This window comes from Diabrotica virgifera, chromosome 5, assembly GCF_917563875.1.
Source record: "Diabrotica virgifera virgifera chromosome 5, PGI_DIABVI_V3a".
NCBI lineage: Eukaryota > Metazoa > Arthropoda > Insecta > Coleoptera > Chrysomelidae > Diabrotica > Diabrotica virgifera.
In genome coordinates this window covers 49,965,076-49,990,795 of record NC_065447.1, presented here as the reverse complement: position 1 = coordinate 49,990,795, position 25,720 = coordinate 49,965,076, and the positions used below count along the sequence as shown (strand labels likewise).

At 31.2% G+C, this 25,720-nt stretch overlaps 1 protein-coding gene across 3 annotated transcripts in view; it reads left to right on the top strand.

Moving 5' to 3' along the window:
• The window catches only part of LOC114341392 (leucine zipper putative tumor suppressor 2 homolog), a 621,793-nt gene that overhangs the window by 509,078 nt on the left and 86,995 nt on the right, over positions 1–25,720 (top strand). For all 3 annotated transcript variants that reach the window (XM_050652486.1, XM_050652487.1, XM_028292203.2), the window contains one exon: positions 138–279. In XM_050652486.1, coding sequence (XP_050508443.1) covers positions 138–279 — 142 coding nt within the window. The remainder of the gene's footprint in view (positions 1–137; positions 280–25,720) is intronic.

Here is a 25,720-nt window from a genome sequence, read left to right as displayed (position 1 = left end):
AAATGGTTATCCCAAAAGTCATTTTTTTACATATCCTACTGTTGCTTTGAGGCGACGATATGCATAAACTAAAGTTCTACTCGTTTTTCATATAACCCAATACCAGAAACATTCTCAAATTATATTTATTGTTTCAGGGAAAGGTGGTAATCCGACCCATCGCCTTCAAACCATCAACTATGACGATGACCGGTTCGTCAAGGTTTGGTATGGCAGGAGAACGATACGGATCCACACCGATACTCACCAGGCCTGGTTCCAGGCTTACGCTTTACGGAAGTAAGTACATACATAATATAAAGATATATTGTATCTTATAAAGCTGTTATAAGTAAAGACTGGATTATATGCAAAATGCATATGCATATATATGCTGCATATTTCTCATGTTTTTCATAAATGCATATGCCTTGCATATTTGGAGATTTAAGAGCATATAAATGCATATTTTGATGGGAATTTACTCTACCCCATTTAAAAATAAGGTATATATTAGTAACATCAACATCCATTAAAATAAAATGTGAAAGTAAATATTTTGCTGTTAAGCTCCTTTGTTGTTGTACCCATAAACATAATGGGCGTTATTTATAGCTGCAGGTATCATTATCCGGATATTTAAGATTTATAGACTTCTCAGAATTTACAAATTACCTAAGTAAATACCGATTATATTTTGAATAACATTACAAATATTACCTGTACTTTCTGCTGGTGTCGGCCAACTATGAATTATTCTGGGAAAACCAACCAAAACGAAATTTTAAGCATTTTAAGGGTAGGATAGATTATTTTATTTTATGAATGGTTAGTCTTAAATCAATCGCCGATTATTCAACTTTTGTGATTGCAAGTTATTGACTATACTGTGTAAAAAAATCATTTTATTATTATTGTGAAAATGCCTAAAGTAGCAAGGGAAAAATCAAGTCTTCTCAGAAGTTGGATTGGAAGTAACAATCATCTAAAAGTTATCGACAGTGAAAGTATGTTTTGCACCATTTGTGATAAAAAGGTAAGTTCTCCACTTCAATAGATTTTTAAACTTATCAAACTTCTTTGCACATCTATGTGTCTGTCTATTCTAAAATGACAAACCGTCCCATTTCTTCAAAAACTGTTTTTTAAAGTTCGCAACGGTTTGGCTTATACAGAGCGAGGTGTTGAGAGTGGCCCACCCTGTATACTACGGTACACTGACTGTACTTTATTGTTTGACGATTTCAATTTCACTTTGAGAAATAAAAAAAAATTGGGGGAGGTTTAAAAAGTTTGATCATTTTAATGTAGGTATCTATTTACGAAAACATCTAAAACATCATTATCATTATATTCCAGATTCCATGTCAAAAGAAATTCCAAGTAGTTCAACACATAAAAACTTCACTTCACCAAACTAAGCTATCAAAAAATGATAATAAACCTCGCCAGCAGATTCTACAGAACAGTTTGCAGATTCAGAATACGTCAGTTGGGCAAGAAACCTTTGCAAAGGATTTATGCCATTTTTTTTTGAACTGCAATATCCCTCTGCACAAGTTAGAACATAAATCGTGTCAAAACTTTTTAAAAACTTATTGCAAGATTAAAGATAAACCAGCTCAAATACCAAGTTCTTCAACTCTTCGGAAAAAATATGTCAGTGCATGTTACAAAGATGTGATGACGAGTATTAAAAATCAGTTAAAAGCCGAATATCTTTGGATTACCGTCGACGAAACAACGGATACAAAGGGTCGACAAATTGCGAATCTAATTGTTGGAGTTCTTAACGACTCTGGCGATTTTAAAAACTCATACTTAATTAGTGTAAAATGTTTGGAAAAAACAAACTATGCTACAATAGCTAGATTTGTTAACGAATCCCTAACAAATTTTTTTTACCTGATCAAGTACCATTTGAAAAAATATTATTAATGCTTAGTGATGCCGCCTCATATATGATGAAAGCTGCATCCAATCTTAAAATCTTTTTCCCTAATTTAATTCACTGTACATGTTTGGCGCACGGCCTAAACAGAGTTGCAGAGAAAGTTAGAATTGAATTTCCCAATGTAAACACCTTAATAAATAATGTAAAAAAAGTATTTCTGAAAGCACCACTACGTGTACAGGTATATAGGGAGATGCTTCCCGATATTCCTTTACCACCAGAACCAGTATTAACCAGATGGGGAACTTGGCTTAAAAGTGCTATATTTTTATCTGAACACTACGACGACATCAAAAGCGTTATTTCAAGTTTTGATCCGACTTGTACCGCTATTGATAACTGTCAAAATATTTTTAAAGAAAAGTCTATTAAAAATCAATTGTTGTATATAAAATCGAATTTCGATATCATTGAAAGTTCAATTACAAAATTAGAGGCTCAAAATTTATGTCTTCACAATAGTATGTCTATTGTTGATTCGGTTAAACAGAAAATAACAAATCTGAATGGGGAAATTGGAGTAAAAATTAAAGATAAACTTGATGACGTTTTAAACAAAAATGAGGGTTTCACTTTATTGCGTTCAATAAATAATATAATCAATTTTGGAAACTTCGATGAAAATATTAATATGGATCCGTCTCTAATAGCAAAGTTTAAATATGCCCCAATTACATCTTGTGACGTTGAGAGATCTTTTTCTGCCTATAAACAAATATTAACAGATAGAAGACATAATATTAGTTTAGAAAATATGAATCAATATATGATTATTTATTGTAACAATAAAAATATGTAAATTTGTTTTATTGTACTCTTTTTATAATATTAGTTTAGAAAATATGAATCAATATTGTAACAATAAAAATATGTACATTTATTTTATTGTACTCTTATTTATCTTGTGGTCAAAATAAAATATTTTGCCGTTTTATTTGTCACAAAACCTGAAGTTAAAAAAATATATTAAGAAATAATAATACAATTTGGTTTAAATTCAAACCTATTTATTTATTTTTATTATTTTTTATTTATTTATGTATTTAACGTAAACCATAAAATTATTCATATAAAAATAAGTGCATATATAAATGCATATTTGCATGTTAATTGTGCATATTCAGCTTGTTTTAAAATGCATATTGCATGCATATTTTAGACATTTTTTAGTGCATATTTTCCAGTCTCTAGTTATAAGAGTATTTTAATTTTCCAAAGAACTAATAGCATATACAAATGGGTAATAAAACCTTAATTTGTGTTTCGATTTGTAAATTCAATTTTTGTTGACAAATCCAATGATCTTTCTTACCATTTTTTTTAAACGGTTGAAGCGGAATATGCATTCTATCATTTTTGGAATTTTTGCTTGTATTAGTACTGTTCTCTCTGTATTTAGTTCGACGCCTAAATATGTGAAGCTATTCACTCTTCAACATCGTCCTCTACCCTAATTTCTATTTTTATTTTCATTCATTTCTCCCCTCCTTTAATTTTGATATACAGGGTGGTGAATCGTAAAACGGGCCATAGTCTATGTAAAATTCTAAACTGTTAAATTCCTGCTTCCCTAATTATTTTAAATCAAAAGTCATGAGAAGCTATTTGTAGGGGATCAAAATCTGTATTACAACCCAAAGTTAAAATTGTTCTACGATTTTAACACATTCCAAAAGTCTTCAATTATATTTAATATTCTGTCTAGTTTTTCTTATTTTTGTCGGTGTTTTAGTTATATCTGTCTCGTAATTATGTTAAGCATCTGTCGCCCTAGTTTTTCGATTACTCGTTATTCTGTTGTTTTTCCTTGTTTGTCTTTGTTTTTGGGTATTATGCACCTATATTGTATGTGTATTAATAAGTATCAGATGTAGAAAATGCTCCTAATCGGCTTTTTAAATCTAAAGCATTTATGGCGGATCTTTTGTCTATCAAGCAAAGCGTGGCAATCAATTTCACTGGCAACTGCTCCAACAGTGAAATTTGTGTACTCCATAAAAATTGTATGGGGGTTTTATTCCCTTAAACCCCCCGCCCCCAATGTTTGTGTACGTTCCAAATAAATTATTATTTTGGTACCATTAGTTAAACACAGTGTTTTTAAAACTTTTTTGCCTCTTAGTATGTATTTTTTCGCCAAGCCCGTTTTTATCCATATATTTTGAACATTTGTAAAATACACCACAAATTTGTAAATGTAAGTAAGATTATACTGACCTGGTAATAATATGAAAATTTATTTATAATTGACATTTTGTTAGGTACTCATAAAACTTCATTTAAAAAAGAAGCCGTATCTTGATAGAAACTGGCTTATCGAAAAAACAATAAGAGGCGAAAAAGTTTTCTGTTTAACTAATGGTAACCCAATAAGTTAATTGGCACGTACACAAACATTTGAGGGGTTTAAGGGAACAAAACCCCCAATATTTTTTATGGGGTTCACAAATTTCACTTTTATTTCCTTTAAGATGTCCCTGCTATAAGAAAGCTACATATCAATTTTTTTTTCGGTTTATTGTAACAGTTTTCGGTATATTGAAAAAAATCGATTTTCATTTTGTATCTTCAAAGGGCTGTAATTTTTTTATGTGCACATTTTTTGTACTAAGGTAAGTTAGTTTTTTTCTCTTTTGGACTTTTGGAGAATATGTGATTTAATTTATGACGTACCTTTTTGTTACATACTGTATATCTAGGAATTTAGGTAAAGTGAATGACGATTTAATTTTCTTTATTTATGTGGTATTATTCCCATAACAGATCTTAAAAGAATTATGTATAATTATCGTTGGCAATTATGCAAACATAGTTGAACTAATTATTTATTACACATGAGCAGCAATAATAATTAGATATTTATACAACTTTAACACCTTTATTAAACTTGGAATCTATAATATCTAGTTATTTGTTGAAGTATTTAAGTATATAATGGTATGGAAGATATAATTATTTTAATGAATATGTGCGTAGAAAGATAGTTTTTATATTTCAGTAATATTTATTAATATATGCATTGTTGCTTTCTGTACATATGATGACCTCTATACATATGAGGACATCAGAAAGGGAATCTGGCTATATCCGTTCATTCTAGAACACCCTGGTATCTTACCTTCGAATTGGGTATGTATATTACCACATCCAAAGAAAGACGCAAGTAGACTATAGTAAAGCCAATTTTTAGCAAGTGAAATAAAAGTAGAGAATATTACATATACATTTAATTTTAACTCATTAAGTTCTACAAAATTACAAAATAATTACAAAGGTGGTTATACAAAGCGACAATAATACAGAAAGGTCAGAATCTGTAATATTACAAAGGAAATTATATGGACCATAACCGAACTAATGACACTAATGGACTAATAAGAAAAGAACTTAAGAATTCGATTGCGATAGTTGAGTGTGCTATACTATGAAATAACGGCATAAGTTAATATTATACACGTTAAAAATATGAAAAATTGGAATTTATATAATAATAGAGTTAATTATGAATACAAGCTCAAATAATTATTAATAGTGAAATGAATAAACATTGTTGATAAAGGAACATGCAAAGCAATCAGCGGTAAAAATATGGCCAATAATCAAATCACTACAATTATTAAAAGAATCACATCAAAATAGCAATATTTGGTAAACGAACGCAAAATGTTGTTAAACGGTAAGGATATTTAAACTCAACACAATATGGAAACTACTACAGCAGCAACCAATACTTGTAAACTTGCAAATAATTGTATAACAATGTAACAAAAAATTTTACACAGGTAAACCTGCTTGTGCATCAGCAAATGTAAATTGGTAACTTACGTTACTTAAATCGTGTCCGGACATGTCATGGATCATGGCATTCAACAATTTCGGCTCAGTATCGGGCTACGTCGGTTCCATCTTTGTTGGCGAGCCAAAAATCTTCGAGGATACACCGATAAGGACGTATGCATGTAAGAAGATGTTATATATTCTGTATTTCTCAACAGTACAACAGTCACAGTTACAGTTCACATCATCTTGGTATTTTTCTCCATTTTACCATGTTTAATTTTACTGGATCGACCCTTTGTTCTTATCCCGTTCATAGTTTTCCACGTTAAGACGTTAAGTCTAGAGATTGGTCTATCCGTTGAAGCTGGGGAAGAGGAAAATACTCGGGCAGTTCCTCCAACACTATTTCAAGAAAGCTTTTCCTGGATTTTAGTCGCTTTCGTGGTGTTCAAGCTCTCGTGCTGTATAGGGATGCCACTCGTGTATAGGGATCTGTTCAATTTTCTCTATGTGCTCTGAAACACCTCTGCGTTTTTGAGGGTTCTGCAGAACCCCCTTTTTATAGATTTCATAGTGGTTTCGGTTTCAAGCAGCTAGTTATTATCTTGCATGTCTCATTTAGCGCAGTATTAACTTGTTTGTTGTGGGCAGATCTATCACAAACGAGGCATTCATATTCAGCAGTTTTGAGAGTAAAATAAATGTAAGACCAAATTCTTACCCTATTGGGATAGTATTATGAGATTATTTTCCGGTTTGTTCCTAGTAATTTACTGAGGTCACGAACACGAGAATTTATTCATCGTTGCATTTTAAAGACAAAAAGGTATTCTTAAGTTTATTTCATGTAATCGACCATAAACCATCTTCCAATAAAGTCGTCTCAGGAACGCAACTTTTTACCAAGCAACAAAAACAAAATTTGTTTATATTACATACATACATAATCGATTGCCTCTTTTACCATTAGGTGTCGAGGATTCCTCCCTTATATACTACTCTCTGCAAATTTACGCCACTTTTTTCTATGTGCTGCTAAAACTTTTGCTTCTTGCCACGATGGTCCTCTTTTCTTAAGTATTTCGTTTACACTAGTGTTCCAGCTTTTCCTTGATCTGTCCCTCGTGCTTTTACCCACTGCTTTAGCCTCCCATGTCATTTTCACTTGTCTGTCACCACTCATTCTTATCATGTATCCATTTTAAAGTTATCATTTAAACTTCTTTTCTTCAACTTTTTCGTTGAGCGATTTTACCTGTAAATCATGTCTTATATCTTCGTTTCTTCTTTTTTCTAATCTTCTTGCTCCCACCACTTTTCTTAAGTATCTCATTTCTGTAGCTTGTAATCTTTTTCTTTGTCTGTCATTGAGTACCCAGTTTTCTGCCCCATATATTGTAATTGGCATATATACGGTTTTATATACTGTCATTTTGGTTTTTCTCGATATTTCTTTTTTATTTAGGAAATTTTTATACAGTGAATAATACGTTCTTTTGCCAATTTTATTCTGTTTCCAATTCCATCTTCTTGTGTACCTTTGTTGTTTAACATTATTCCCAAATACTTAAAGAGGTCTACTTGCTCGATTTTTTGCCCTTCGATTTCAATATTTACAGTTGCTTCTTTGTTGGCTATTGTCATTACTTTAGTTTTCTCCATATTTATTATTAAGTTGTAGTTTTTTAGTTCTTCGACCCAGATTCTTATGTTATCTGCGAGAGCCTTTTCAGTTCTTGCAACTAATATAATGTCATCATCAAATGCACAGGCTTCAATTTTTATTTGTTGCAAATTTCTATACCCTACAGCGCATTTTTTAGTTTTTTTTTCAACACTTTTTAATAACTTCATCCATAACAGAAATAAATAACAATGGGCTCAGCACTCCACCTTGTCTAACCCCGTCGTTGTTAGAAAATTCGCCTGAGATTAAGTTACTTGTCCTGACCTGGTTTTTTGTGTTGACATACAAACTCTTTATTACACTTACAAGTTCTTCATCTACTTCCTTGTTTATCAGGCTTTGCCATATTCCTTTTCTATTGACCATATCAAACGCCTTTTTCATATCCAAAAGCGCCAGATACAGTGTATCGTTTTTTAACAGCGTTTTTTCAGTAATTTGCTGTAGTGTGTATATATTATGATCTTGTACGCTGTGTGATGGTCTAAATCCACTTTGTATATCTGCCAGTCGAGGCTCAACTATTTCTCGTAGTTTCTTTTCTAGAATAATTTCGTAGATTTTCAACGCTGAGCAGAGAAGTGATATACCCCTATAATTACTGCACTCTTTAGTGTCTCCCTTTTTGTGTATAGGCAGTATTATTTAAATGTTTCAATCCTCTGGGATTTTTTTGTTTATGCACGCTAAATTTAGTAGGTCATGTAATTCTTGTTTCCCCTGTTGTCCAAGATATTTCAATAATTCAGCATCTACTCCGTCGATCCCTGCTGCTTTACCAACTTTTAGTTTTTCTAGTGCATCTTCAACTTCTTCCATCTTTATTTTAGTTTCATGAACGTCTTCTTGCTCTCTTTCCGGTGTTTCATCTGCTATCTGTGTGCGATTCTCTGCTGTTGTATTTTCATTATTTAAAAGTTCCTTGAAATATTCTCCCCACCTTTCTATAATGGGCTCATCCTCAGTTATTATATTGCCGTTTCTATCTTTTATCTGCTGTAGTTTAACTTCTGTTTTACTTCTCATATTCTTTAATACTCTATAAAATAATTTTGTATTTTGGGTACTATGTTCTTCCATAGTGCTTCCAAATTCTTCCCAGGCATTCTGCTTTTCTTGTTTTATCTTTACTTTAATTTTGTTGCGCTGTTCCTTGTATTTATCGTATGCCTCTTGATTTCTTTTTTGTATGTACATTTTCCATAGCCTTTTCTTTTCTCTGACTTCTTTTTTAATATCGTTGTTCCACCAGCTTGTCTGCTTTTTATGATTATTTCTTCTGGTATACCCGCAAACTTGCCCTGACCCTGCTGTTTCTAATAGTATTGCCTTAAATCCGATCCACTTTTCTTCCACATTTCTATTTTGTCTTCTCTTTTCAATCCTTGCAAACTGTTTTTCCGTTTTCTCTATATACTCATTTCGTGTTTGCAAGTTTCTCAGCTTAGAGGTTCTTATTCTTCCGTTATAGTTTTTGTTTTGTATCTGCTTACGGTCCTCGACTTTGTTGTTATTCTTGAATACTCCTTCTAGTAGATAATGGTCACTAGGTACCTATCTCATAGCTTCTTTTTACTCTGACATCTTTAACTTTACTCCTTTTTTCTCGAGGAACAATTATGAAGTCTATTATTGACTTTTCATTTCGCTGGGGTATTTCTCTTGTTATCTTGTGTATTTCTTTGTGCTCAAAAAAGTATTGGCTATAACTAAATCATTATCTATACAAAACTCAAGCGATCTTTTGCCGTTTTTATTAATTGTGTGTTCTCCGTGCCTACCTATATGCTATTTCATGTTTTCATTTCATTTCATGTTTATATTAATGTTTTATATTTTTTGATAACGATTTCCAATATGAAAATCCATAGGTCAAATAAGTAGTATTCGACATTATGTCGAAATTTTCTCAGTTTCTTAAGCGTTTTGTGATAATTCTTTTCTTAGTCGTTAATAAAGTTGCTTTCTAAATGCAATAGTCTGAATCATCATCATCAACAAAGAGCAAACTGAGTCCTTGATGCTCGAATCGTTCTTGCAATAAATACTGTCAATCAATATAGTTCGTCAAACATTTAAACTATTTTGTATAAATCAATGCTTTGTATTTATGAGGGAGTGGGTCGACTGCGACATAAAATGTCCTTATTGCAATTCTAAAAGGGTGTTTTTTGCTAACTAATTGTTAAATGCCTTCGCATTTTTCTTCCGTTGATTTTATACAAGGTTGCTGGCTCGAGAAAAAACTTCACAATCATAAATATATTCAGCAAACAGTTTTGTTCGTTACTAATAATGTAAACAACATACATACTTTTTTCTATAGGTATTTGACTGAGTGATGACTTAAGAACACACCTACTTTTGTGAAGCATTTATATTGGTACTAAAATTGTGGTATTATGTTATTTTAAGAAATATCTTTTTTGCAGACAGTTATTAACAAAAATTCGATGCATGTAAACAAATAAAAAATAATGTAAATTTTGCCGGAGAATACAATTATTACATACACACGTCTACACAACTCTGAGGCCCCCTTTATTGGAATCAATGTAGTTTTTACTTACGGAAAAAATCTAATAAGATAGAACTTTTTATAATTGCATTAAGAAACGTATAATAAACAACATATCAAAAAGCTCTACCCCAAAAGTGGGTTCTTAATTTTTTATTTTCTAACTTTCGTCTGGGTAAAGGGACACATTGGTATTTCCGGTAACATGAAAGCAGATTTTTTTGCTAAAGAGGCAATCTTAAAGGGATCGGAGATAACATGGCTAGATAGAAGCGATCTAACAGGTACTCGCAAGAAAAGTCTGAAACAAAATTGGGATATTGAGTGGTACGCTTTCTGCAATCGAAGCAACAATCTCTACACCAAAATTCATCCTATTTTACCTACTGAGCCTTTTGCTCTCAGAAGTTATCCCAATAGAAATATATATTCCATGTTTATTAGATGTCTCTTTAATCATGTCACTATCAAGACATACCTCTATAGATTTAACCTATCTGAATCAGATCTTTACGATTGCAATGGATGTTTTGATGATATTAATCATTGGTTATTTGGATGCAAACATAATGATGATGCAATTATGCAAAGTTTTGATGCACAATCTGGTTCAAAAACAAATACCTTTCCCACAAAATAATGCTTGTCTTTTATATTTGTCTCGTCGAAATTCTAAGATTAAACAAATCATCTGTGAGTTTTTAAAAAGGACTAAAAGGAAAATTTAACTTGTACTGAATGAGTCCGGTTGAATGTGTTTAGCAATAATTATTGTTTGTTTTATGCTTATCCTTATGTAATATTGCCTCCCTGTGAAATTGTATTAAGTAAATTTTGCAGGGAGGTAATAAGAATAAAATTGTATAAAAATTTATATTGAAAAAATTTAAAAAAAAATATGTGTACAAAAAATTAAAAAAAACAAGAAAAAAAACAAAAAAACAACAAAAAATATTAAAAAACAAAAAAGACAACAAAACAAAAAAGGAAAGATTAAATCAAATAAAAAAAGAGTATAATAAATTATAAAATAAAAAAGAGAAAAAAATAAAAACACAAAGAAGGTCTAAACCTCCGAGGTGTCGAACCGGGTTGAAGCCTTAGCGCTTTGTAAAAAAAACTTATATATTTATTAGTATTTAGTATTAGTATTTAGTATTAGCATGTAGTGTTTTTGTTAATTTCATTATTTGTAAATTAATTTAAGTTGGTTAGGGCCATGAATGAAGAGTATACCTGCTGGTCAATTTAATGTTTCCACCTCCTTTTTTGTATTTTTTTGCTTTTTATTTATTTCAGTATCTACCTATGTATGTATGTGCGTGCATAAGTATTATATGTGCGCACATGTATGTAATGTTATTATATTTGGAATATTTTAGCAAACAGTAATTTATTATCTGTCGTGGCTGACTGGATCAAGTAATCCAAAGCCAATAAGTAAAAAAAAATTATTAAACAAATTAACTGCAAAATTAGTTGTTTTTTAAAATACCTACAAATATATAAATTTTAGAAAAAAATCTGACCTGACAATTGAAAAATTCAGAAAATTTTACACAAAAACCATTTATTAGATTTTTCTGAAATTAAAGCTATAGCTTCTGTATTTGTTGATTTATAAGGCGCCAGTCACCCCTTTCACAGGCATTGGTCCACGGTGTCTAAATTTAACATAACTTTTTAATGAATTTATCAAATTAAATTTTACGAATTGGAAATGAAAGAAGGACATAAAAGCTATTTTATAGTTATATTGCAAAGAAAAAAATATGTGCGTATAAGTACAGTGTGGGTAGAAAGTGGGACTTAAATGAATGTTGTTTAAAAATGATTTAAAAATGTGTTACTATACAATTTTACCTATTAAAATATCTACCTTGCACAAATTAGTTTTCAAACATCTTACTACATCGTACAAAATTTTAAAAATTGTATTCAAATGATACGACGCGACGTCTCATAAAAATATAAGTTTTGAAAATTTCGTAGTTTTACATAATTACTACTATTTTTAAGGGGATATTTTTTTAAAGCTTAATATATGTAATCTTTAAAATGTACTAAAATATTTTATGGTAGGGGAGCAAAGTATGCTAAATTTGCAGTCACTCAAGCGTTAGGGGGACCTATTGGGTTGTGATTATTAGGTCCTAAAACCAAAAAAAGTTTAGTAAAATTTTTTCATTTCAGTGGGGATTTTCCACGTTTTAATTAAATTTTCCATTTCCAACAATCGTTTTTTCCGATTATAGCGCCATCTATTGCTTATTTTTACGTAAAGAATACAAATCTTCAATAAAAATTTGAGGGTCCCATTTAGAATTTTAAAGTAACGGAGGTGGGGTATCGTGTTTGGTACCATTCGATAGATTTTCAAAAACATTTTGAAAGTGAATTTTGCAGTTTTTCGATTCGATATCCATTTTGCGAAATATCGCAGGGTTTGTATTTAAAATTTTAAATTTATTCCCCACCCCTCTCCATGGGGTCATGTTTAGTACCATTTGATAGATTTTTGAAAAATATTAAAGACATATTTTTTAGTTTTTCGATCTGACGTTCATTTCGCGAAATATCCGCTTTTTTTGTGAAACTTTTTGACTCACCCATTTCCTTAAGCCCCGCTCAAATCGTAAGATTTTTGAAATATACACTATTTATACTTTATCTGAATCTGACAATTTCGAGTATTTTTAAGGATAGATTTTTATTCGGGCCCCCCTTAACGAACTTCCCTGTGTTAAGAGCCAATATATGGTAGAGGTACATCTGCAGGGTACTAGGTTTCTCCCCATATGATAATCTGACGCGCTCGAGTAACTGCAAAAATCCCCGCTTGGGCTCCCCTACCATTACGTTTAAAATGAAATAAAATACTTAATTTTTGAGAAAATAAAAAAAAATAAAAAATGTAATGCGAAAACCGAAAAATATCAAAAATATTTTGTGCTTAAAAACTTTTTTTATGCTTAAATGTGCTGAGTTACTACCTACCTAAGAAAATTGTAACAATATCATTAAATAAGTTGAAATGCACCCCAATATTACAAATAAAAGACTGTAATCAACAGGAAAAAAACCAGTTGAAAAACAAATGTTTCTGCCGCAATTATGATCAGCTAATAATACCAATTCTTCTTTTACCATTGTTTGATATGGCGAATAATTTGGAATGTTCAAAAGAATTTTAAAGCTTATCGTGGAGATTTGTTTCACTGCCTCTACTGTATTTCCACAGGAGAATGCTAAGATCAAGGCGATGGTCTAAAAATTTTAAAAATACTTTTATAAATAAGTAAGAAAAGTCAGTCATAGTAAGCAGATTTAATAAAACAGGCCTTATTAACTATTGTTTTAAAATTGCCGCAAGCCAATATTGTTTGTTCCTCATATCAATCAGTGAAAAATTGGGTTTAACAGACCTAGTCCAGGAACCGAAGCTTTTCACCTCGCAATTTTTACAGAATGGATCGATTTGCTTGAAAATTTGAGAATAAGTAGTGGATAGTCCAACGATCAAAATCTATATGATGCCGAAAGGCGCTTTTACCATGGGGGTGGTTGCCACCCCATCTGGAGGGTGGAAATTTTTTATGATATTTTAATCGCAAAAGTTGATAAAAACATTCATTCTAAGCAAAAAATGCTCTATACATTTTTTTTGATAAAATTAATGGTTTTCAATTTATTCGCTATGTTTTTCGATATACTCTATTTACGTTTCACTCAATTTTTGACGTAGCAAAAATTTTTTAAACCAAGTTCTTGGGAATTAAATAACCTACAATTTCATATTTAAACATGTTTTCGTCTTTCTGATACTAATCTCTCTATTCTGAAGAAAATTGCATTTTTTACCGAACTACAAAAATTCGCTATTCGCTTTTAACCCCATTTTTTTCAAACTAATCATTCCAAGCCAATCAAACTTCTAGAATCTATTATTAATATCTACATAAATAAAGAAGAACGAATAAGGTCAATGAGTAAAAACACCGCCAACTTACATTATTATACTTCCAATTGGATTTCTCCTTTTTTTTTTTCAAAAAAAATATATTGATTTTTAACCGTAACTTTTTTATTTTTTATCTTAGAAAGCTTGTTAAAAAAGAATTTTGTAGGTTTTTACAAGATCTATAAGGCTGTTAAAACTAAATATTTTTAAAATCCTCAGTCACAAAAAAAGGTGACTTTGAAAGGGTTGGTAAAGGTGGTTTTTGTATGTTGTTATTACAAGTTTTAATTGTCAATAGCTCACAATAGCTCACTCAATTTTTTATTGCAAAAAAATTTTTGTAAAGCGAGTTCTGGGGAATTAAATAAGCTTCAATTTCATATTTAAACATATTTTCCTATCCCTGACGCTAATCTTTATATTCTGAAGAAAAAGGCATTTTCTACCAAAGTACAAAAATTCGTTATTCGCTTTTAACTCCATTTTTTTTTTAAATTAATTATTTTAAGCCGACCAAACTTCTAGAACCTATTAATAAAACATAAATTAAGAAGACCAAATAAGGCCAATCACTAATTTTAAATAGAGTGGTGATTAGGGGGTTTTGTCTGATCACTTTTTCGCTGAAATAAATAGGAACTGACATTCTCTTTATTATAAGTCACTTAATTTTTGAGGTAGATGCAGAGACTTTTTTTTATTTCCTGAGATAAATATTTTTAAATACTCTAGATTAGTTTATACAAAATTGGAAAGAAATCCTTTGTAAAAGGTATACAATTTTTTTAAATTAGGTATAAAAAGGTATAAAAAAAAGAAAAAAAATTTTTTATACCTTTTACAAAAGATTTCTTTCCAATTTTGTGATTGATGGTATACAGCCAACTACAGGAAAACTTTTTCTTTTCCTTGTGGATTTAGTTTATAGAAGTTGTCCTCGAAAAATGCATATTTTTCCCGTGACATTGAAACTACAATATTTAGCATTTGACAAAGAGCTAACATAATAAAGTATATCTCGATTACTATTGGTCTTAAAGAATATAAAAAAAGGGTTTTGTTTATTTTTTCAAAAGGTACATTTTTATTAAGCAAAGTTGTTTAGATAAAACGAAAACTTTTTGAGTTATTAGCAGAAAACTGATTAAAAACATTGTTTTTTTATATGAAACTTACATTTTTGATAGCGAATAAATCGAAAACTGTTAATTTTATGAAAAAATGTATAGAACGTGTTTTGCTTATAATGAATGTTTTTACCAACTCTTGCGGTCAAATATTAAAAAATTTCCACCCCCGAGATGGGGTGGCAACCACCCCCATGGTAAAAGCGCCTTTCGGCCTCATATAGATTTTAATCCTTGGACTATCCACTACTTATTCTTAAATTTTCAAGCAAATCGATCCATTCTGTAAAAATTGCGAGGTTTTGTCCTATTTTAATCTTCATTACCTTGGACTAACATGGATCTTCTAGATTAGTACTATTTACATGCTGTATCCTTCCGTCAATAAGGCCATGGTATAACCAACAAATGACGACATTAATAAATTTTGGATAATACATATAATATGATATTTCGGCAGTCTCAACATATATATTGGTTTAACAATTATGTAGTACCTCGAAGATATATATATATATATAACAACATTAATCAGAATGAAGTTTGGACATGCATGTTTCCCTCTACATCTATCAAGAATTAAAGTTTTTGATTCAAATCTTTGTACTTAATGTCAGAAGATGGGTGATTTGAATCACACTTTCTTTGAGTGCACGAAATACATTCCACACAGCTATAATTTAATCGAAGATTTAATAAAATGTAATGTTTTTCCATCTTTCAATATATCCTATCTATTGTCTCTGAACAGCAAAAATATATATGATTGTTTAATGAAATTTATCTGTGAAACTAAAATTAACCTCTAAATTTATTAATCCTGATAATTTGATATATTATGTACATATGGAAAAAGAAGAAGAAGATGTATAATGGAAAAATGTGTTGAGCAACTTGGATAGTCTATAGCGGCCACCTGCAGCTTTTGAACTGAGTAGAGAGCTGTGGAAGAGTTTGCTATGGAACTCTAAGGACCTCATTGCCTTCCTTATGTATGAATAGAAAACAAAAAAGTTGTGACTGGCTAATTGACACCCAAGTCTATGCCATAAAAAAAACCTCCAACAGCCAAGTATACTGACAAAATGGCATGACCTTCAGATTATTATATACCGAGTTACAGTACTTGAAGTGATACTACTTTTGTGATTTTTATAAATAATGGATTTGAAGCAATTTCGTGTTGACTTGTGACTGTTATTTAATGAAAAAAATACCATCCAAACTGAGCAATAGCTCAAGAAATGTTACCGAGACTCTGCTCCATCGATTACAACCATTAAACGATGATTTGTTAAATTCAAACGCGGTCAAACAAACAAAACAGACAAAATTATTACGAAAAACCGCAAAGTGAAGTTGTAAGAGGTAGGTATCTCTAAAGTTTTGGTAATGGTAGCGTTTTTTTACTATTACACATGACGATTTGGGTATGAAAAGGCCGTTTTCCATGTGGGTGCTGGGTTTTCTCACAACAGAGCAAGTTTTTGCATTGTTATGCACAGCGCATGTCGAACGATAATGGCCAAAGAATAATAGGCTTTGTAACAGAAAGGGAAATGGTGATAGGAAGCACACAATTACGCCGAAAAGATATATATAAAGGAACCTGGATTTCCCCTGATAAAAAGACAATAAATCAGATAGACCATATTTTAATAGAGAAGAAACATGCAAACAATGTAATAAATGTAAAGAGCATGAGAGGAGCGGACTCTAACTCGGACCACTACTTGGTGAGAGCAGAATACAAAATCAAGCATAACATAAAGAAAAACAATAAAACAAAAGAAAAAATTGGAAAACAATTCAACATAGGACTATTAAAAGATAACAACACACAGAAGAAGTATGAACAGGAAATAACCAACAGACTAATCAGGGAACAAGAAACGTCAAACCCAGACAAACAATGGGAAAATATAAAAGAAGCAATCTTGAACACAAGTAAAGCAATCCTAGCGAAAACCAAAAGAAAACACAAAACAAAAGATTTGTATGATAAAGAATGTCAAGAAGTAGCAGAAGCAATAAGAAGCGTAAGACTCAAAAATCACACAAATGACGAAGAAAGCACTAGAGATGAATACAGAGAATTGAAAAAAATCATGAAAAGAAAATGTAGAAGCAAAAAGAGAAAATACAACGAGAACAAACTAAAAGAAATACAAGAAAAATTTCAAAAAAAGAAATAAGATCATTCTACCAGGAAGCAAAAAAAAATGGAAAGAGGATATCAAAAAAACAACCCATATATGAGAGATGATAAAGGGATGTTGCTAAATGAGCCGGAAAAAATAATGGGAAACTGGCAAAACTATTTCACAGGGCTGCTTAATAAGAGCGAAGTACAAAAGGAAACAAACCATGAAATTGAAGATGATCAGATAGCAATAGAAATACCCACAGAACAAGAAATAAAGAACGAAATAAAAAGCTTGAAAAATAACAAAAGCCCAGGAATAACAGAAATATCGGCCGAAATTATAAAATCAGGAGGGAAAAGACTACAGAAAGAGATATATGACCTGATAAAAAGAATATGGGAAGTAGAAAAAATGCCAGAAGAGTGAACCATAGCAAGGATACGCCCTATACATAAAAAAGGTGATAGAATGCTATGCGAAAACTACAGAGGCATCGCACTATTAGAAATAGTTTACAAAATCTTGGCACAAAGTATAAGAAAAAGGCTAAGTCAATATTCGGAAAAAATACTGGGAGAATACCAAGCAGGTTTTATAAACAACAGATCAACGACTGACCAAATATTTGCCTTAAAAGAAATACAGACTACCTGTTACGGACATAAAACAGTACTATATGCTTTGTTCATAGACTTTAAGCAGGCTTATGACACAGTAAATAGACAGCAGATGTACGAACTGATAAAAGAATGGGGGATACCAAGTAAAATTGTCAGGATGGTAAAGATGACGATGGAAAACACAACAAACGAAATAGCTTGGAAAGGGTATACATCCAAAAAATTTGAAACCAAGGAAGGATTACGACAAGGAGACCCACTATCAACAACGGCATTCAATCTAACATTGGAAGGAATAATCAGGAAAAGCAGAATAAATATGCAAGAAACGATATTTAAAAACGGCCACCAATGCATAGCATTTGCAGATGATCTGACGCTATTAGCAACAAGCAAAAAAGAACTACAAAAGTTAATTAAAAAAATAATAACAGAAGCCAAAAAATTTGGACTTAAGATAAATGAAGAAAAGGCAAAATATATGATAATGGGAGAGATCCAAAAAGAAAAAGAGAATAACATCATAGTACAAATAGATGGAGAAAAAACATACTCGTTCAAAAGAGCCAAAGAAATTACTTACCTGGGAGCCAAAATAGATGAGAACATGAGAATGGTCATGAAGAAGGGGAGATAAAGGCAAGAATAGCTAAAGGAAATAAAAAATATGGAGCATTACGCACATTATTGAAATCCAGATACGTACCAAGAAAGAAAAAATAAGAATTTATAAGACTGTTATCAGACCTACAGTAACATACGCATGCGAAACATGGGTGCTCAAAAAGTCAGAAACAGACCTTTTAGAAAGATAGGAGAGAGAAAATGCACAGAGCAATATATGGAGGTGTGAAAATAGAAGGTCAGTGGAGAAGAAGAACCAATAAAGAATTGGAAGAACTATACCAAGAGTCAACGATCACGACGGCGGTCAAAGCTCAGAGAATACGATACTTGGGGCACATCGAGAGAATGGGAAATAAACGACTGCCAAAAATGGTACTCTCACGAAAACCAATACAAAAGAGAAGGAAAGGCAGGCCAAGGAAAAGATGGAAGGACAGTGTGTATGAAGACTTGAAGAAAAGTAACATTGAGAGATGGAAAGAACTAGCATTGGACAGAAGGAAATGGAGGGAGGTGGTGAAGGAGTGTATAAAAAGACTGAAGTGTAATTAAATAAAATTTATAAGTTATGTAAGTTATATTAAGTTATTTGTTATATTATTTATGTAATCAGAAATGTAAACATTTTAGCCCTAGGCCTACAAGGCCTGTTGCGCTTAATAAATAAATATAATAATGCACAGCGGCCAAACAAGCAACAAACCGCCGGAAAGGTTATATATAGCCTCTCTATTTTGGGCCCAACAGAATTATTTTCATTGACTATTTGAAATATGAAGAGAAAAATAAAGGGTCTCATTTGGTGAATAAAAAATTGTTGTTTCACCAAGACAATGCCTCGTGTCACAAGTTGATAAAAACAATGTCAAAAATGCACAAATTGAGCTTTAAATTGCTTCCGCAGCCAGCGTATATTCCAGAACTGGCCCCCATCGATTACTACCTTTTTTTCGATATAAAAAATGCTCTGTAAAGGTTCACACGCACCGAATCGGCATAAAGCGATCGGCTCGGCTAAGAGCAATCGGCAGATTTTGCTATACATGTAAATAAATGAGCCACCGCGCACCGCCTAAGAACGTTCGACAGTAGAACGTTCTTAGGTGGTGCGCGGTGGGTCATTTATTTACATGTATAGCAAAATCTGCCGATTGCTCTTAGCCGAGCCGATCACTACTCTATGCCGATTCGGTGCGTGGCCTGCTTAACAAGAAGTATTACTCCGATGAGACAGTAATGGCCGAAAGTGAAGCCTATTTTGAAGGTAAAGATAAATAATTTTCCTAATGACCTCATTGCTTCGTATAGTCCATTTCCTGAGATGTAGTCGTAAGCCTGTTTAAAATCGATAAAGAGCATACGCAAGCCTAGATTTTGTTCATAACTATTGTTTTGTAATAATTTTAGCATACAAAATTGATTAGTTGTTGCTCATCCCTGTCTAAAACCAGCCTGGTATTCTCCTGTTATCCCTGATTCATAAGTTTTCAGTCTGGTTCTTATAATTTTTGCCAATACCTTATATACTAGGGATGGGAAAACCTACCGGTCTAAACCTAAAACCAGTTTTTTTACTCCGCAATAACCGGTTTTACCGGTTGTTTTTTTGTCCCGGTTATAACCGGTTTTTTCTTTTTAAAGTAAAAACCGGTTATTAGGTTTTTACGGTGATAAGGATTAGGTTAGATATTATTTTGGATCCCAATCATAATTATTATTCTCAAGTATTTATTCCAAACAAAACCATAATTCAAATTTTATTTTATTTTATAAAATACAGAAGCAAACTGAAAGTGCAATCCCACATCAGCCAAAAACAATTATTAAGTTTTATTATAATATTTCCTTGAAAAGGTATTTGTAATCATAATATTTACATAAGAAGTGATCTGGTTGAATTAGACGCAAGCATCATATATTTTCACACTTAACTCTTGACATTGAAAGTGGGTGAATTACTTTTTCTGATTACCAAAAATAATGCTCTGACTATGAATATCGAATTGCTGATTACGAATACGAATCTCCAAGAATTTCGCTACGTTTTCAAAACGATACAATCATACAGGAAGTATTAAATGAGTTAAAATGTACCTATTCTACAAATATACAAACGTGTTAAAAGTAATACATGTTCTTTCGATAGTACTAATTTTGATCATATTGATATCGAGTCGAATGGAGTATCGCAAACTAAAGTGTAACTTTGTAACCTATTGGATTAAAAAAACCAAAAACCGGTTTTTCTAAAAACCGTTTTTTTGGCCGGTTATAACCGCCAGGTTAAACCGTAAGCAAAAAAAACCGGTATAACCAAAAACCGGTGTTTTGTCAAAAACCGCCATCCCTATTATATACACTACTTCTAACAGAGCTATTCCTCTGTAATTTTCGCATATAGTTTTATCAACTTTGTTGTGAATTGGACAGATGAGTAAAGTGTTCAATTGCTCCTGCATTTTTTCGTTTTTCCATATTTTCTTTATAAGTGGAGCTATTTTTTTCTTTATTTTTCGTCTTACCTTTAATATTTCTGCTGGCACTCCGCTTTCTCCGGTACTTTTATTATTTTTTAGGTCTTTTATTACTGTTATTATTTCTGTCGGTGATTGTGTTTGTTGTGGTTCCGCTTCTTGTATTGGTTGTTGTTCGATTTCTTGCCCTCGCTGTTGCATTTCTGTTTCTTCTTGGCCTTTATGAATTAATAATTCTTGGAAATACTCTGTCCATCTATTAAATTTATCTGTCTTGTCTCTCAATAACATACCATCTTTATTTCTGCAAAACATTGTGCATTTATTTTGTGCCCCTCGTGTTTTTTACTCCTTGATAAAAATTTGTAACTTCTTTTTGGTCATAGATTTCTTCTATTATTTCTAGTTGTTTTTCCAGTAATTTTCTCTTCTGTTGCCTGCATTTAGCTGTTTAGCTTCTCCTCTTTTGTTTTTATGAAAACTTCTGTAATATTTATTTTAATAAGTTACAGGGGTGAAAAACTAAGAGAAAATGTAGTGTAATTTTTAAATTCAAATATCTCGTTCAAAGAAACTTTTTATTTATTCTAAGGGACTTTCGGCCCTCGATAATAATTTAGTTTTTCATTCTGCGTTTAATTTTTTAAAAAATATTTATTAGTTTTTTCAGGATAAATAATTGATTTAATACGTGAACTTAATAAAAAGTGAATTGTTTGTTATTTATGGACGATCCAAGAAGAGAATTGACCAGGATATATTCTGTGATTCAAGTATTTTTTTGTTAAAGATGTTCAAAATTTTAAGCGTTCCATAGTAACAATATATTATTAAAAAATCACTTTAACACTTTTTCTCTTTTCTCGATTGAGTATTAGTTTTTGTTGTACAGTATATAAATTATTACGATCACTGAATATATAATTAGTGAAAAAATAATCATATTTATTAACTGAATTAATAATTTGCAATCATACAATTAACAGTTATCCAAGAACATTCAAAAGCCATCTCTTTAAAGTTAATGATGACATTGTCAAGTAGTAATATTTACATATCCATACCAGTGCGAATTTTACTACACGTAATTTGCCGTCTAAAGACAGAATAGCCGTAAAAATAGGGATAGCCGTAAAATAAAAGCTCTTAGCATTTGAAACAAAACTAACCAAACTAGACAATCTAGAATCTTCGTCAATTTTTGATTCTTTTCAACACGCTGAATAATCTTTCTCCTGATGCATTAGATGTCATCATGCATAGTAGAATGCGCAAAGCCATGTCCATATTGGGACATGGCTTTTTTTACACATTTTTGTTACCAAAAAAGTTTTTTTACAAAACGCTGCGGCCCCCTTTTGCTTGAGGCCCTAGGCCGCGGCCTAGTCGGCCTAATGGTAAATCCGGCACTGGTACCAGGTTGGCGAATAAGAAGAGCCATACTGTACTTTTACAATGTCTGTCTTTACTTCTTTGTATTAAAAACCTTGATAATAAGAAAATAAAATTTTATACTTACAATATTTCCAAGGGAACTAAAAACTTCACTTAGCAAAAGCAAAATATTTGCCTCAAATTGCATGTTTATAATGGACTTTAAAAAGAAATTCAAACTGTATAGTATGTTCGCCACAACAGCAACAACAGTGAGCAGAATTTGAAAGCCAAACATTTTACTAACCATATTAACTATATCGCAAATATCATCATATTTTTGTAACAGAAACAAAATGTCTTCTTTGATGAATGTTTTCTTAGTTACTATAACAAATAGTTGTCTTTCGGAATTATAATTCTCCTTTGAAGTTGCATCTGTGCTTTTCTTTAAAACATAAGAAATAAAACGTGCCATGCTCTCGATTCTTGAGGAATAAAAATGTATTTGTATGATTGACACAATTATTGACAATGTAAGAAGATAATTTAAAGAATAAGCCAAGTGATCGTAGCTTCCCCAATCGAAAAACATCACCGCTGTATAATAATCATAAACACATCTAAAAGCAAAAGACATCACAACCCACAGCGATTGCAGAAGAAGTTTTTTGGGCTGATATCGTATATTATCTTGATATTTGTTTTGTAGCTGTAGTTCTAAAGTGTTTAATGCTTTTTCTAGGTGCAAGAAATATCTTTTCTTGAAAAAATTAACGGACAAAATTGCAATAATATTTTTAATAGTTCGAACAAGCACAACAACCAAAGATAGTAATTTGGAAGTTGCAGTTAAGGCAGACCACACTTTCCCAATATGGGCATACATGACGAAAACTGAAAAAAATGCATGTAAGCAACACAGTACAATAGAGTAGACAGCACAAAACTTGTTGGTAGAAGAAGTAGTAGATAATCCACATATTCTTAATACTACTTGAAAGTATTTTACACTTTTTAAATCTTTCCAACTTGAACTAAATTTATTGATGGACTTCTTTGCCATATTGAATTGGTTGTGAAGGGACAGTAAATGTTTATAAAAATCAAAATGTTTACAAAGTTACGGTGATTGGATAAATAAACTAATAAAATAATTAATTGTTTGTAGACCCCTTACAATTAATTCCTTCGATTTTTAATATACGGAAAGAATACACTGTAGGTATACATAATCAAAGCAGGTCTACACTTTTCTAGTGAATATATTTGTTTGCATTTATTAGTCTATCTCTATCTATACAGGGTGAGCCATGAGGAACTGTACATACTCCTACCTCGTATGGAGGCCCGTATGGGGAATAACAAATGACCATTAAAAAGTGTCTGCTCCCAATTTTTAATAATATACAGGGCGAGTTGTTAATTTTTACAGAAATTTTTATTCGTCATAATTTTTTAACGGTAAGATCGATGTGTCTCCTGATTTTGGTCACTCGTTACACTATTACCACACAATCAACTGAATCAACTGATTTATTCAAACTAGAAAAAAATCAGGTACGGCTTTAAAAAATTAGTTCGTTTTGGTCGTAGAAAAAATTTCACCCTGTGTACGGTTTTTGAAAACTCTAATAATTTTACAAATTAGATAAATAGGCAATTAAAATGGCTTATTAATTTTTTCCCCACACGATTACCTAATTTTTTATAAAAAAATCAAATTTGACTATGAATTAAAAATTTGGTAAAGTGAACCATAGATTTAAAAAAATTAACTTTTATTACAAAAACTAATTTTATTTTAACAAGTATTTAATTTGTAAGTTACCACTCAACTTTTATTTAAGCTAGAAAAAAATCAGGTCCGGATTTAAAAAATTAGTTCGTTTTGGTCTTAGAAAAAATTTCATCCTTTATATGGTTTTTGAAACATCTAATAAGAATTTTACAAATTAGGCAAATAGGCAATTAAAATGGCATATTTATTTTTTTCGCCACACGATTATTTAATTTTTTATATAAAAAAAATCAAATTTGACTTTAATTAAAAGTTTGGTGACGTGAACCATAGATTAAAAAAAATAGCTTTTCTTACAAAATCTATTTTTTTAACATATATTTAATTTATAACTTTCACAGCTTGTGCTATACGTTAGTACGTTGTAAATAATAAAACCATTTCAGGGTTAAAATCAGGTGATCTAGGTGGTCATGCATGAAGCCCTCTGCGTCCTATCCACCTATTTCCATAAGTTACATGAATATGTTGACGAACAATGGCGAACGAAAAGTCAAATTATGTACTCAAACAACGAAAATGTCAAATTATCATTTTCATACACATACATAGTATTAATACATGATGAGAAGATAGTGGTGCAAAAAGCGAAGGGAAAATATTTCTTTTTGTTTTTGTTTAATTTAAATTTATTTGTTTATCTCCTTTTTGACAAACAAATATTATACAGGATGATGTTTTAGTATTATTCAAAACAACCTGTTCCTTTTGAAATTCTGGAAATTGGCTAAAAAGGTTGTATAATTTAAAGCGTATAGCACGAGCAGTGGTAGTATTATTACTTATAAATTAAATATTTGTTCAAAAAAAAATTAATTTTTGTAATAAAAGTTAATTTTTTTAAATCTATGGTTCACTTCACCAAATTTTTAATTTATAGTCAAATTTGATTTTTTTATAAAAAAATAAGTAATTCTGTGGGGAAAAAATAGATATGCCATTTTAATTGCCTATTTGTGCAATTTGTAAAATTCTTATTAGAGTTTTCAAAAACCGCATACAGGGTGAAATTTGTTCTAAGACCAAAACGAACTAATTTTTTAAAGCCGGACCTGATTTTTTTTTAGTTTTAATAAATCAGTTGATTGTGTGGTAACTTATAAATTAAATGTTTTTAATTTTTAATTCATGGTCAAAATTGATTTTTTATAAAAAATTAAGTAATCGTGTGGGGAAAAATAAATATGACATTTTAATTGCCTATTTGTCTAATTTTTAAAATTCTTATTAGAGTTTTCAAAAATCGTATAGAGGGTGAAATTTTTTTCAAAACCAAAACGAACTAATTTTTTAAAGCTGGACCTGATTTTCTTTTAGTTTGAATAAATCAGTTGATTGGGTGGTAATAGTGTAACGATTGACCAAAATAAGAGACACATCGATCTTACCGTTTAAAAATTATGATGAATACAAATTTCTGTAAAAATTAACAACTCGCCCTGTATATTATTAAACAATGGGAGCAGACACTTTTTAATGGTCATTTGTTATTTCCCATAGAGGCCTCCATACGAGGTAGAAGTATGTACAGTTCCTCATGACTCACCCTGTATAAGGATTTTTACAGCTGTCGCCGCCTTCCTTCTTTCATCCAACGTCTCCAGTTCTTTCTCTTCTGTCATTCTCCATCTCTAAGGTCTCGTCTTACCATGAACTCGTCCACTTCATCCC